The 16,548-nt window shown below is 30.0% G+C and overlaps 1 protein-coding gene across 2 annotated transcripts in view; it reads left to right on the forward strand.

Moving 5' to 3' along the window:
- The window catches only part of LOC142320179 (sodium/hydrogen exchanger 9B2-like), a 35,450-nt gene that overhangs the window by 17,895 nt on the left and 1,007 nt on the right, over positions 1 to 16,548 (forward strand). For both annotated transcript variants that reach the window (XM_075357864.1, XM_075357863.1), the window contains exons 5-9: positions 2,657 to 2,832; positions 4,413 to 4,519; positions 7,475 to 7,636; positions 11,363 to 11,506; positions 13,471 to 13,572. In XM_075357864.1, the coding sequence (XP_075213979.1) occupies positions 2,657 to 2,832; positions 4,413 to 4,519; positions 7,475 to 7,636; positions 11,363 to 11,506; positions 13,471 to 13,572 (691 nt within the window). The remainder of the gene's footprint in view (positions 1 to 2,656; positions 2,833 to 4,412; positions 4,520 to 7,474; positions 7,637 to 11,362; positions 11,507 to 13,470; positions 13,573 to 16,548) is intronic.

Consider the following 16,548-nt stretch of genomic DNA (forward strand, 5'->3'; position numbering starts at 1 on the left):
ATTTTATAATAAAATGTTAATAATTGTATTAATGGTTGGCACAGCTGAAGCAGATCCCATTTGCAGTGTTCATCTCCCTTGTTTTCTATTTCCAGCTAGTCTTAAGTTGTTGACAGTTGTATTCTATTAGATAAAAAATAATTTCTTTATAATTTTTGCCTCTCTTCTAACTGATTCTTCTAATACTGTTTAAATTAAGACCATTGTCATAATCATAAATTAAGATATCGTTTCTTCCCATGAAATGATTTACCATAGCCAACTAATTCTCATATTCTGAATTTTTCTGATTAACCTTAATTCTTGTTCACCCCTTTTTTAATTTTATTTTTCACTCTGTCAATTTAATTTTCTCTTCTCTATATTTTTATTTCAAATTCCTCCAGCTTTTATTTCTCCCATTTTCTTAATGATCACATTTCACATCCATACAAAGTAAAATCCAAATATAGCATTTCTTAATATGCATCATCATGTCTGACTCCACTTTCTACATAATTAGTGTTTATTTTTACAAAGTGCTTCCCGAGTCACAGCTATTCTAGTTTTTATTTCATTTTCATTTTTTCTTCTGTAAATATTGTTCCCAAATATCTTTATACTTAGTTATTTTGTGTAGATATTCATTGCTTATGACTTTTTATAAAGTAATCTATCCTCATTTCTTTTGTTTTCTTAGCATTCATATTAAGTCATAATGTCTTTTTTTCTGAAATCAAGATCTGTTGAACATTGTATGTGTTACCTCTTAAGAACAGCAAGTTCTCTGTGAATTAATACAATTTATTTTCCTTTGTCCTTTGCTGATTCTTTTATTATTTTATCTATATATTTTTTTATCATATCTTTAACATATGTAATTTTTAATTACATTGGGAAGAAACAGCATCTTTACCCTGCTCCTCTTCTTACATCAAACCATTTACTTTGTTCATCCAGTATTTTCATAATTGATTTCTGTTTCAACAATTAAAGAATTGTATCTGAATATAATCTGGAAAGATTTTCTATCTTTTCATTTTACCCTTCAGTTTTTTAATATTTCCATTAGTTTATTCCATTTAATGCAATCATCTGATTTTTCTATATCTACAAAACTAAAACATTCTATCTATAAAATATTCCTTTTCCTCTCTCTGAACACATTCCTTTAATAGTTCTTATTAGTCCAATCACTTTTCTTACACCTCATTTCTTCCTAAATCTATATTGTTGTATAATAATGGAAAAAGAAGTAAGGATAGCAATGGCAAAGGAAGTTTTCATTAAAAAGATGAAATTACTGTGTAGTAAAAATTTGGACTGAGTTAAGGAAGAGGTGGTTACCCAAATGGTATGTATGGAGTCTCGTATGGAAGTGAAGCTTGGATGATGAGAAAGCTTGGAAGAGAGAATAAATTTTGGCTTTTGAGATTTCAGTATGGAGAAAGTAAGATGGACAGATAAAATGAGGAATGAGGAGGTAATGAACAGGAAAAAGAGGGAAGCTCACTTACATGGGAAGTATACAAAAAAAAGAAAAATGGTTAAAACATGTGATTAGAGTAAGTGGAAGCTTAACAACTGCATTGAAAGGGTCAGTAGAAGGAGAAAAAAGCAAGGAAGAAGGAGGATAATGTTAATAGTTGAAAAGAAAAATTGGAAACTATAAAAATGGACAAAGAAGAAGGCTTGGGACAGAAACGGATGGAAACAGCAGTGGTGTAAGGGACCTGTCCCCAGGCCAATACCAGATGATAATGGTAACAAGTTCCTCCATTTTTTAAATTTAATCTTCTGAATTCTCAGAAGAATTTTTCTCAATGTGAAATTAAACAAATCGACTTATGATCTTGATACTTAACTGTATCACATCTTTTTAAGGGACTGGAATCATGGTTGTTTAAAAAAATCTTCTGATTTCATTCAATTGTAGATCATTTTACTCAGTTTCATCACTTCTTCCAATTCTTCTTTTTAAATATATTTAATTACTTTATTAACATAGCTTTTTCATTCTTGATATCTTTTATTACTTGTAAGTTTCCAATTTTAGGAATGTTGCTCTTCCTTTGTCCTCTTCCATTTCAAATCGATCTTCTATAGAGAGAAATTATTTGGCTTTTGTTGAACTAATACATTTCTGTCATAATTCCTTCCACTTTTTAAATTTCCCATTCTCTTTGTATAACCCTTTGATTTGGTAGGGGGATGGAAATTTCCTGATCCAAGTGAAAGTCATTTGGATGGTTGATTCTAATATTATACAACTTGTACAATGAGATTGTCAACCCCTATGCCTAATTTTTTTATTTTGTCAATGTAAAAGTAATTGAGAAACTCTAATAAAAGTAATTTCTATTTATGTTTGTTATTTATATTATTTTGTTCAGTTAAATTAATATGTAAACTTATGAAGACTTGATAACATTTAAATTTACTGAATGTACTTACTGTTATATCAATATGAATTGAAAAAATATTTAGTAAAGTACAATATTTCTTTTACATCAGTGAAATTATTTTTAAAAATTCTTTAAATGTTTTTACAGTGGAATTCACTGTAACAAAATATCAAAGTACTACTGTGTAAAATTTTAAGTACTATTATGTAGTTCTCAACAAAATTAGTAATACAGATACCTAAATTAAAGTTATAAAAAAAATTCTTGTACAGATTTTTACTGAGTGCTGTCTCACCAGCTGTTGTTGTTCCATCCCTGCTCAGCTTAAAGGAACGTGGTTATGGTGAAGGAAAAGGAATTGCAACGCTAGTTATAGGAGCAAGCAGTCTAGATGACATTACAGCAATTTCTGTATTTGGAATTTCCTTAGGAATGATATTTTCACAAGGTATATTTAATTTTAAAACTTTTCTGAAAAAGAATTAAATCACAACATAAAAAATTAACTTAGATTGTTTAATTATTTATTGCAATATTGAATGTTTATTTTAACAATTAAAATACAATTTTTGATTTAACTTCAATAACTTTCCAGGCTAGTCTAGTGGAAAACTCGTCATTGCAAATTTAACAGCGAATTTTTGAAGCTGAAAGTTCTGAGGTTCAAATCCTAGTAAAAGTTACCTAGCTACTTTTATACGAATTTGAGTACTAAAAAATGGATACCAGTGAAATTTGGTGGTTGGGTTTTAATTGACCACACAACTCAGGAATTGTCAGCTTTGACATCATCACTTGAGCCTAATTGAATTTTCATCATTAGTTTCTAAGTTTTCCTGCAGAAGTATTGTTAAGTCATTGGATTCCTCTATAATGCCAGCTTATTCTTTCTTGATGTGACTTGGCAGTCACAAGAATGTCAGCTGGTTGGTGATACACTTTAATATCAATGATCAAATTTGCAATTTCAATGATCGTAACATATAACAATGGTTATTTCAGTAATTAGTGACATATATTACTTCAGTGATTGGTGTGAATCACTTAAGAATGGTCGAACTGAGAATGTACAAGACTACACTTCATTCACACTCATACATCATCCTCGTTCATCCTCTGAAAGTATTATCTAAACGGCAGTTACCGGAGGCTAAACAGGAAAAAGAAAGAAAATTCCACATACACTAATAAATCAGAAATAAGAATTGATTAAAGGTATTCTTCATTAAAGCAATTCTTATTTCTGATTTATTAGTGTATGTGGAATTTTCTTTCTTTTTCCTGTTTAGCCTCCGGTAACTGCCGTTTAGATAATACTTTCAGAGGATGATGTATGAGTGTGAATGAAGTGTGGTCTTGTACATTCTCAGTTCGATCATACCTGAGATGTGTGGTTAATTGAAACCCAACCACCAAAGAACACCGGTATCCACGAGCTAGTATTCAAGTCCGTGTAAAAATAGCTGGCTTTACTAGGACTTGAACGCTGGAACTCTCGACTTCCAAATCAGCTGATTTGGGAAGACGCATTCACCACTAGACCAACCCGGTGGGTGTATGTGAAATTTGTAAGAAAATTAAACACATTATAAAGAAAATTGGTGTTATTATTGTTCACTGCTATCTATAATAAAACATGTAACTTTAAAGATTTTGGAAGTTACAATCATGTAACTTCTGAAGATTTTAACTAATCTATATAGTCAACAAAGAATGCAACTATTCTATCTCCAGCCTTTGAAGTAAATTTTGTTTTCCTTCAAGACAGATTCTTTTCTTTAGTTCATGAAACACCTATATGTTATTATTTCCTTTTTTTATTTTATTTATCTACAAAATTCCTAATCACATGTGTACTCAGAATATTTTCCAGTGAGAAAAAATAAACAAAATTAAAAATTGTATAAATGTTGAAAATTGTTACATATAGATCTATAATGTTATTATCTAGATAAATAGAATATTCTGTTTCTAAAAGTACAGATTAACTAATTGAAATAAATCTGCAGTATAACATTTGTACTTTAGGTGACATAACACAACAGATTTTTCAAGGACCGAAAGAAGTATTACTGGGACTGGTCACAGGTGTAGGATGGGGCATACTGTCATCATTTATGCCTCACAAAGATGATGTAAGTATAGAAATAATAAAGTTGTAATTATATTCACATTTAAGACCTTTCATGAGAATCAAAATAAAAATATCCGTGTAGTTGGAAATCAAGCCTCTTGTACTTGTAACGGTGTGGCCACACTTCAGTTATAATCTCACTATGAATGAGTGAACATTCCATATCTGTATCATACAGAAGGAAGATGTCACATAATATTTATGAAATATAAACTTTTGCAATGAAAGCAAAATTAAATTTTTTAAATAAAATATTTAAAAAAATTTAATTAAGGGTTTTAAATAATTTTTGAAACCATCTTCAGTGACTGGTACTATTGTTCTCATGCTGGCACCAGTTGATGTTACTGCTAACAGTTTATTTTTAATTTGAGAGACATGAATTTAAAATATAGTTTAAAAATGTCTTGAATTTAAATTGAGATTGTTTATTTATCATGTTTTATGTTTTGTATGTTTACGTATTTCATAAATCTTTATTAAGCATCTTAAGATGTGGTCTTTTTTTCTATATGGACAGTCATTGTTCATATTAGATATCAGTAGTACACATCATTGAAAATGGTCACAAAGATGACTAAAAAAAAACGTAAAAGTAGGTTTCAGAAGAATTACATTAAAAAATCTTTTTAATAACAGTTTGACATTACAAAAATTTATTTATTTAATATAATTTATTAATTTAACTGGGTACCTCATGTATCCCCCAGGTGGTTATGTATATCAGTAACGTAAAAAAGACTAACTAATTGTGCAAATGGGGCAATATTGAAAAGCAACCCTTTGAAAAGAAACGAAGCACTATACGGGTGCTACCCAAAAGTTCAGGGAATTTTACCATAAAAATAAAATAGCTTACCATAACTTATAATTTCCACTGTCTCCTTCAAAGTAATCCCCTTGGGCATTGATACAGTGATCCCAGCATTTTTTCCCATGATTCCATGCATCCCTGGAAGTCTGCAGGTGTAAGTGTTGGAAGCACGTTTTGCGTTTCTTCCTGAATCTCCTCAATTGTGTTAAACGATGGCCTTTCAATTGAAATTTTATTTTTGGAAAGAGAAAAAAGTCACAAGGGGCAAGGTCAGGCGAATAGGGTGCGTGAGGAATCACTACCATCTTTTTGGAAGCCAAGAAATCCCAAATGGGTAGCGATGTGTGCGCGGGCACGTTGTCATGGTGCAGAACCCAGCTGTTGTTACCCCACAGATCTGAATGTTTGTGCCTAATGCTTTAATGTAACCGCTTCAAAACTTCACAATAGAACATCCAATTGACAGTTTGACCAAGAGGAACAAATTCCTTATGGATATTGCCTTTGATGTCAAAAAAACAATCATCGTGGACTTCATGTTACTGCGAACTTGGCGTGCTTTTTTTGGCCGCGGTGAACTTGGCAACTTCCACTGTGACGACTGCTGCTTAGTTTCAGGGTCATACTCGTACACCCATGTCTCATCACCGGTTATGATGTTGGAGATGAAGTTAGGGTCATCTCCTGCTGAATTTTTCAATTCACTACAGACAGCTATGTGATTTTGTTTCTGGTCACTGTTCAACAGTCTTGGTACGAATTTTGCAGCAATGTGTCTCATGTTCAATGTCCGACAAGATGCGTTGCACGGACCCATATGACATTTGTACTATTACACAAACATCATGGATTGTTTGTCTACAATCTGCAACAATAGCCTCTTGCACTTTCGCAATGTTTACTGATGTTGCGCTTGTTGATGGTCTTCCTGAACGCTCATCGTCGTCATCGACTGTCGTTCATCCATCTTTGAATTGTTTGTACGACAAAAAAGTTTTACTTTTACACATAGCATTGTCACCAAATGCTTCCACAAGCATGTGTTGGGTTTCTGCACCAGTTTTTTTAAGCATGAAGCAAAATTTGATGCAGGTTCTTTGCTCTTTAAAACTGCTATTTAGAACTTCGCTGAAGCAGTAAAACACAACGTTACACAACCACATGAAAGTCAACAATGCAGCCTCTCACCGTCACAGCTGTTGGAACACTGATTCACAAAGAGTACTGTTAGCCACATCTAGCAGCAGCAGGTCATACCAGCAATGGTTCGTGCGCAAAATTCAAATTCCCCGAACTTTTGGGTAGCACTTCATATACATTACCTCTACAAAGTAGGGGAAGGAAGTCCATTGACTGAAGATGAAGAAGCACTTCAGTAGCTTTAATTTGAATAGCTGAAGTAGCTTAAAAAAAACCTGAAAAATTAATTACAATATATCTGATGTATTGATACCAGAGAACAGTTCATCAAAATAATTTCCAAGATATCACAAGTAGAAAAAAAACATGAGATATTTATTTGTATTTCAGTAATCAGTCAGTTAAAACTTAAAAAAAAAAAATACATGTAAAGTTGTTTACAATATTTTTTTCAAGTAGTAGCCTTAAATGTTAAATCACATAAATTTAATTTAATAAAGAAATTCAGAACTTTAATCTGAATAAACTTTAATATAAGATTTGGTAAGCTAACATCAAATGACAATTTTTTATACAAAATAAATTTTTCGATCACCACACTTAAATTTATTAGTTATTGAGATCTTTTTTTTCTGAGAATATGAAAAGTAACTAAGTTGATTGAGCTATTCACTTTATTTTCTTCATGATAGATTATAGTTCTCTAGTAAGTGGTTACAAGAGGAGATATGAAGCTATACAGTTAATGAATATAAATATGATTGCTGTGTAAACATTGGATCATATCATGTACATAAATTTATAAAAAAGGTTAATTTTTTTAAAATAAAGGAGAAATTAAATACCATTTTTTTCCATTCTTATTTCATAAATTATATCCAACAATTAATCATATAAGTACATTTCTTAATTTTTTAAAGTTAATAAGTTGTAGAATAATACAATTAAAATAAACATTAAGATACAGTAATTAAAACCTATGTAAAATGTTTTTATTTTTAGGACATGGTGGTTTTTAAACGTAGTGTAATGGTTGGAGGATGGGGACTACTTGCAGTAATTGGAAGTCAACATATTATGAGTCCAGGAGCTGGTCCACTGTCATGTATAACATCTTCTCTCACAGCAGGAATCTTTTGGAAACTTCAAGGCTGGTCAAATAAAGTTAGATAATGTAGTTTTATTTAGTCAGTAGTACTTACTGAAATGCATTTTGTTTCAATTAAGCTGAACATAAAGAATAACATTTTTTTTAGAGTAACGGCAGGAAAATGACTAAAAACGTTTAAGAAAAAGCATAACTTCAACTTTGACAGCAATTTCACAGTAACTAAACTTGTATCCATAAGTTTCAGAAAAAAGGTTTCAAAAGTTCATAGTTTTAAATAATATAGAAAAATAAATAAAAAAATTATGACAATTAAAAAATGTACATTCATTTGCAAAATTAATGGAATTCCTAACCACTATAAAATGAGTTGTCTTAAGTACAACATTATTAACTACAGCATTATACAGCTTATAATGCCCCTGAAAAAGGATCTGCATAATAGCTCCAAAAGGACCTTACCACACAACAACATTAAAGCATGAATGCATTGTGTGTGTGCGTAATATTTTAATAGAGAAGTGCTAAAGTTTCAAAACATTGAATATTTATCAGTAAATATTTTTTCATAAACATCTAAACTCTTAACTGGTATGATCAATTCTAAGAGCATAACTGGTACTATGTGGTCCAGTAGATCCATATATTACTCTATATTAAAATATACTGACTTAAAGTGATACGATAGTGTCTAGGAGACCTATATTTGTACGCTTATTATTTTTTATCATACATTTTAACACTATTTATTTATAATTGTTTATTGATTTATAATTATTGTTAGATTTTTTATTTCTTAAATACACTAGAATTCTGTAGTTCAAACCAAAAAAGTTTCAATCAAAAATATCTTAACTATATATATATATTTTTTAAATATATAAATCTAAATAAAACCAAAAATGTATAAAAATGGGTAAGAAAATATTATTAAAAGAACCAACTTTTTAGTTATTTTTATACATAATATTTTCATTTTTTTTTGACACAGTCTTTGCAAACCTTTTTAGCACATTCCAAGCATGAAGGTCATCAACATTTTATGCACAGATATTTTGTTTTTCTTATAAGTCTAGCAGTGCTCAGCACTCACATTTTTCTTTGCTGCAAAACTTCACAATCATCTTCAGCTGAATTATTTGTTTCATCTTCTTTGAGGCCCATAAATAGTTAACTACAGTTCTTTTGGCATAATAACTGTGTTAGAAAGCCTGTGTTTCATATGTGGCCTAGTGAGTGACTGTATAATTTTTTTAAATGAAATTAATTCTTGTAGTCTTTTTTGTTTCTGTGTAGTTTGCATATACAAAAGAATTAGCTGCGTTAATATCAATAATGGCAAAAAATATAGCCATCGGCCACCTTCACATTCTCCTACTGGCAGTATAATTTGTATACTTTGGTCGACTGTGTCTACTCCGCTCTTAGTCATGTTAAATTAAATTAATAACCGATTATTTCTGGTTTATCTATTTCTGGATCATTGACAGGTGAATGATGCATGGAAGATACGGCTAATACAGCTCTCAATTGTTTAGGAACGTAGGACATTATTGTAATATCGCTAGTGAATCCATACATTTACGTATTAACCTCAATACTTCTATTTGGTAGGAACTCAGTAGGAATTTGTGTTTTTTTTTTTTTCAGTGTTTCTATGTATGTGATTCCTGCTTTCTGTAATTTCTTGACGAGTTCTATAGAACTTAACCAATTGTCAGTCATTACATTTCTGCAAGAGTACGGAATTGGTTTCGCCAGTCTAATGACTGATTGTGCTATATTCTGAACTTTTTCTCTTTTTCAGAGAGTGTTATTCCATCAGACCCTTTGCCGATATAGATATATGCATTTAGTAGGTAGCTTGACCTAGCATCTGTCATGCACATCACCTTGATACCATACCTATTTGGTTTGTTTGGCAAGTAAAAATGGAGAGCACACTTATCCCTAAATGTTATAAGCATTTCATCAACAGTAAGTGATGGCTCTGGAGAAAGACATTTTCAAGAGTTTTCAATAAATATATCAAAGATTTTTGATACAACTACTGCAGGATTATTTTTCTTCCTCTTCTCACGGTATGCAGGGTTGTCAAAACGTAAATATGACAAAATAAAGAGAAACCGTCATTATGACATATTACATTGAAAAATATCTCTTCCTGTGCCATCAGTGCTACATAAACTCTCTACATTCTCATTACTAGATTTGAATATGCAGGTTAACAAAAGAAGGCCAAGAAAAGATTTCAGTTCAATCATATCAATATTATGACCGAAAGATGCATTGTAAACATCCTTGTGCTTAGATTGGAAGTAGTAATTTTCAATCATTCAGTGGACATTAGTCCACTGAATGATTGAAAAGTAAATGATTGAAAACTAAATGATTTCAAGTAAATATCACTTTAGAAACTAGAAGACACCAAGCTTTAACTGGGTCTGGATTCTTTCCGAGAGATTTGGCTGCATTTTTAATACCTGGAAGTTGAACCACAATATTGACATCATGTGCGTACATTTTGAGACAGTGGTTCTTCATTCTACCTGAATTCATTTTTACCATAGTAAAACTTATCTCTCGATTGCCAGAAAACATTATTTCCATCTCACTTTGCTCAGAATCTGAGCTATGGTCAGTTTTCTCTTCACAGTCAGGATCTATATTGCTGTCATCTATTTCTATATCATCATCTAAAAACAAACTTGAATCTCTGCAAGATGTATGTGTAAAAGTACTAGGTAATTCAGACATAATTTTAATGTAATGAAAATATAAAATAGTTAAATGTTACTCACAAAAGTAAAAATATACAAAAGTAAAATAAAAAAAAATTTTTTTTCACAGTGTTCTTATTCATAAAGAAAAAAAACACAAATATTAAAATAGAACTGGTACGATGACGTCTGTAAGACCGGTATGTGTTTCAGTGGAAAAATATTAAAATGTTATTATTACGATGACATCTCTCAGACTGTGGTAGACTATAACACAAAAACAATATAACTGCAACGATTTCAACACAACCAACTTACTCACTCACTAAGAACTAATAAAAGGTAGATGAAAGGGAGCTGCATACAGATGCTCAGAAATGGGGAAAGGAATTAACAAATTCCTTATGTGTTGCAGACCAAATTGTACCAGTTAAGAGTTAAAATCACCAAAACTGGGATTTTTATATTATCTTTACTTTCAATTGGAAATTTATTCAAACTTAGTTACCAACTTCATCCCGTAAACAGGCTAAACTAAAAAAAAGAATAATAATTATTATAGTGTATGTTATAATTAACAGTGTATGCTGTAGCATAGTACACAACAGATTCAGCCAGTAGAATCGCAGAAGGACTTTGTTGGGTCACTTTCACTCGCACAAATATATTATCTCAGGCTGCTCTTCATATTCTTATGAAGAGCATATTCTAATTCTTCATATCCAGTTTTCTTCTTTTAATTGTCACTGATATTTGTCATTTTAACATATAACTCCTTAGTTTTGCTTCTCTTTTTCATTCTTCAAATATCATAAATTCATACCTGACTGCATAGATATTAACTCCAATTTTTATTTTCAAACCCTTCTATACCTTTTGATATTATTTCACTAAATTGGAGATACATAATCATACACCTTTCCAATTATTGTTTTGTGTAATTTTACATCTTATAAAAAGGTGGTAGAAAATTTTCTTTAGTAGTAAAAATGTAAGTTTTAATTAATAGTAGTTTAATGTTCTAAAAATGTTTAGTTCATAACTAAAATTCTTATGTTTCAGAACCCAGTAGGTGATATCTTTGGCATTATATGGCAAATAATGCAGCCAATACTATTTGGCCTCATTGGTGCAGAAATAGATTTGATGCAATTACAGCTGGATACAGTTGGCAAAGGAATTGCTGTCATTTTATGTGGACTTTTAGTAAGGATTTTTTTTATTATTTTTTAATAATTATAAAAGATTGCAATTTAAACAAATTACAATTTATTCTAAATTAGGCTCTATGTGACAGCCTTTACACCCATAATGAATCAATGAAAACCTTTAAATGAGTAGAATAAAGTATGACCATATTACATTAAAATATAAAGAATTATATATTAAATTGTGTAGGTAAAATATTTAAGAAAATGGAGAAGAAAAGAACTAAAATTGCACAAAAATTATTGTAGTGATATGAAGTATTCACAAAAATGCTTGTCGTGCTCCACTTTTCTTCTTTTTTTATCAGAAATCATATATCCTTTGAATGTAAATACCAGAATCTACTTGGATACAAATTATAGTTTATAATGGTTAAATTCATATAAATGTGCTCAGTAGTAAGTTATGTAACATAAATGTGTTAAGGTAATCTGAAAATACACAACTGCAATTAGAAATATTGACATTATGTAAAACTTTGATTTATAATATTTCATGATTCTTATCTTTTGAGGGTCTGCAAGTTGAAGAAAGTGGTTTTTAAAATGTTAACTGCTAAGCAAATTCTTTCATTATTGTCCCTGATTCGAATTAAATTTTTATATTTTGTAACATTTTAATTTTTAATAGAGGCATCATCACCTGGTGTTCTGACTGACAGGAGGTTCCTTAAGCCACAGCTATCTCCATCCACCAACTGAAGCCTCTCCTTCTTCCCTTTTCAGTTTCAAATCTTCAGCTCATCTATTAACTTCATCCTTTTTCTTTCTTGCTTCATTTTTTCTTCTACTGATCCTTCCACTGAAGCTGTCAAGATTTCACTTCCTCTAATCACATATCCTAACTATTTATTATTTTTTTCATTTTTCTCACATAATAGAAATAATACACGTGCGTACACGCATGCACACATACACACACTGATATTGGCATGTTTTTCAACAAAAAGGCAACATAAATTTATTACTGTAAGTCACCTTACTCAGTCATTCTTTGGTTGTGATGCATGTAAAGCATGCATCAGCTTAGTTATAAGAACTACTATTTGGAAAGTAATGAATGATGTTACTAAACAACTGTTTAGTAACATCATAATATGATGTTACATCATAATAAAACATCATAATATGATGTTACATCATAATAAAAAGTGGTGAGCAGAGTGAAGGTATCACTTATAGAGCTGACTGCATTTTAGTGAGATTGACATGTCACTGAGTACTGATTGTTTGGCTGGGAGAAGAAAGAGAAACAGGGAACAATTGCACTTCTCTTTAGTAAGCCTGCGATTGAATTCTTCATATCTTGAAAATGGTTATGTCAGTTCAAAAGTAACTGGTATATTAGGTCAGGTTACCTACAATCTTTTAGTAATGGCACTCAGCATACAAAATTCCTTACCAGAAAAAACATCATGGTTTTAGTTGTCCACTCGCTTCAGTTGTTTGCTTTGCTGCCAATAGATAAAGAGCACCATGAGGCTATCAGGCAACATGGTAATGGTAAACTAAAGTTACTTTAGCTCAGAAATTATGGTTTAAAAATAAAGTCAATAAAATTATATTAGTAGATTAGAGCCAGTTACCTGGCTACTGCAAAGTCCGATCTCACACTACTTATTTTGTTTGTGTTTAAAGAAAATTGTTCATTCTATGACTCTCTGATTACGAATTTGTGTGAAAAGATTTGTGTGGGCGTTGTTGCTACTGTTGTTGAAAATGTGAAAAGAAACAGACTAAGAATGCATCAATAATAATCAGCTACTTGATATACTGAAAATAATGTACATTACTGTAATTACCATGAGGTATAGTTTTTCACACACTGCTAAAGTTATTAAATGTATTACAGTATATTTTGTTCACTGTTTATTACTTTTTTGTTTTTTAATAGTATAGTTACAGGACTTCACTACTATTGATTTTTATGTAATCATACATTAAAACCTTGAATCTTTACAGTTTAGGGTCATCTCTTGTTTTATTGCTCTTTTTGGAACAAACCTTAATCTTAAAGAGAAAATATTTGTAAATCTGGCATGGCTTCCCAAGGCTACTGTACAGGTAAATAAAATACTCATTTAATTATATATATTAGGATATGTTCAATTTCTTATATGCACTCATATTAAATCCATATATGTATATTAATTTAATATGTACATAGAGAGAAATGGGTAGCATTCCTAATCCATAACTTGAGTTTACTATAAGTGAATATGATGTAAGATTTAATAATACTTGAGAGTTCAACCAGCATTTAAGATGATTAAAAAGATGATATAAAGCATTCAACTTAAGTTTAGATTGTCATTACACTGTTATCAGGAATGGGGTTAGCTTTTACTGGACAAGACCAATTGTTAAATTCTAATTTGACTTTCAGCATTTTAGCAGATAAACTAATCTCAAATATAATAATAATAGTAATGTTAATTGAACAGAAGATTGAATTGTAACAACAATCAAAAATTATAAATGAAATCACTTGTAAATAAATGAAAGTATTCATCCAAAAGACTTTCAGAGCTACACCTTCTCAGTGAAGTCTCTAGTAGCCTAATAATATTACTTAATAAGATAGTAATTGCCAAACAAAAGGTTAACAAATTTTGAATACAATTTAAATGAAGATGAAACAATAAGTGTAATTAACAATGGAATGAGCAGTATTACTTTCTTAATTCTATAGTCATACGATCTCCTACATTTTTTTTATTTTTCAGTGTTTGAGGACCCTGACTCCAAAAATTTTAGCTCTTAGTTACAGAATTCTGCATATATGCAAGAAATTTTTATTAATGTATGTGTTAGTAACTGTTTTTCTTTGTATCTCAAGATTATAACTTACAATTTGGTGGAAATTTCATATTGTAGCTTATGTTGTAGCTACGCTATTGTTTTTAATCCAGATGAGAGGATAGACAGATATTGAGTTGTAATCTCTCAGTTGGGCTTGAATTGATGAATAATTTACCAGTAGGTATGATTTAGCTTAATAAAATGTATTACTATACAAGGTACCATTGCTTACAGTGACTGAAGTTTAAAAAAAAAAACTACTGCTATGCCAAAATGTAACTCTGCCAAATTTCATATTTATCAGTGGTTTAGGATCTCAATAATTTAATATTTTACACTACAGGTTAAAAATTCTGCACATGTATGTATTGAGATCTATTTGGCATCATTATTTAAAAATGTAAATCATGAAATTTAATCTGGCACTTTGTGAGTGACAAGAATTGATTCTATTGAATTTCTTAAAAAAAGTAGATAGTGAGTTTTTTATCTCAAAAGCAATGAACTTGTATGACAAATGTAACTTGTATGTTTTTAGCTTATCAACTAATTTAATCAGAAGTACTGAAAACAAAGGTGGTTGTCAGAATGAACAGAGTTTAGCACTCGACTTATCTTTAATGAACTTGCAAGAATAATATTTTTCATCTCCTAAAATTGATATAAATTAGTTACAGTATGACTAAATAACAAGTTATTATCATTTTTAATAGCTTCTTACAGCAAAATTTGAATTAGAAGGTTGTTTAGTTTTCAAGATCATATCTTTGACATATGCATTTGTGATGATTAATTTCACTTTTATTATTTCGTTTTGACACAAAAGAGTCTTAATTTCATGTTTCAGTTAAATCAGATTTGAGACCACTGTAACCACCAGTCATTATCAGATAAACATTTAAAAGTATAATTCAAACATTTTTAAAAGATTCTAGAAAAGCATCTTTACCTATAAAAACTGGAGTTTTTTTACATTTTCTTACTTTTTTTACTATTTAATTTTATCTACTTGAAATAATTTTTATAATTAAAAAAAACCTCTGGTTTTTATAATTAAAAATAAGGGTGTCTGGTCCAATTCTTATTGTTGAAAACACATACCTCTAAAACTTGGAATTCTCTAAACTTTTCTTTTTACTTTTTAAAATGATGAACAAAAATGATTTTCTCTAATTAAGGTGATGCCATTGTGAAAATTGTTTTCTAACTTTATCAGAGACATAGAAATTAATAAATTTTAAAAAGTACTTTTAAAAAAATTATATATTTGTAATTATACATCCTAAGTTTTTTTTTGAGGTAGTTCAAACACATCTACCAAAGTTGTTTTTAAAAAATATTAAAAAAACAAGGAAATCATACAGGTTAAAAAATAATTGGTTGAATACATTATTCTGATTGACTGTAATTTACTTTTTTGGGGTAAAATGAAATATGAGCTCAAAATTTGCCTTAAATAACTTTTTTTTTTTTGTAAGTTAAAAAATCTGTTTATAGGTTAAGAAAGGATACCCACCGGGTTGGTCTAGTGGTTAACGCGTCTTCCCAAATCAGCTGATTTGGAAGTCGAGAGTTACAGCGTTCAAGTCCTAGTAAAGCCAGTTATTTTTACATGAATTTGAATACTAAATGGTGGATACTGGTGTTCTTTGGTGGTTGGGTTTCAATTAACCACAGATCTCAGGAATGGTCGAACTGAGAATGTACAAGACTAACACTTCATTTACACTCATACATATCATCCTCATTCATCCTCTGAAGAATTATCTAAACGGTAGTTACCGGAGGCTAAACAAGAAAAATGAAAAAGGTTAAGAAAGGATAAATTTTTTAATAAGGTTTTTAAGTCAAGACTGCACATACCAGAAATTTGTTATTTTAATTTAGATATGGCCAATGAACATGTTACATTAGGTAATTTTTAGAAAATTAAAACCATACAATTTTATTAAATGCAAGTTACTCAAAATCTTGCCGTCTAAAAAATTTGGCAGACAAATTTAAAATCAATCTAAAATATCTTAAGAAATTAGTAATTTTACAGACAGATTAATACAAAAATATAAATACTGTTGACCACATTAATTTTCTGCTTTATCAATAGAGAATGGAATAATTTTAAGCTGGAGGCACCGATAAATTTCAGCAACATTGAACCAGATTTTGTTTGTTACAAAATTTTTTAATACATAATAAAATGATTTAGCTCTAGTCATGTATACAATTACTTACTAAGAG

Source organism: Lycorma delicatula, chromosome 2, assembly GCF_047948215.1.
Source record: "Lycorma delicatula isolate Av1 chromosome 2, ASM4794821v1, whole genome shotgun sequence".
In the NCBI taxonomy this organism is placed as follows: domain Eukaryota; kingdom Metazoa; phylum Arthropoda; class Insecta; order Hemiptera; family Fulgoridae; genus Lycorma; species Lycorma delicatula.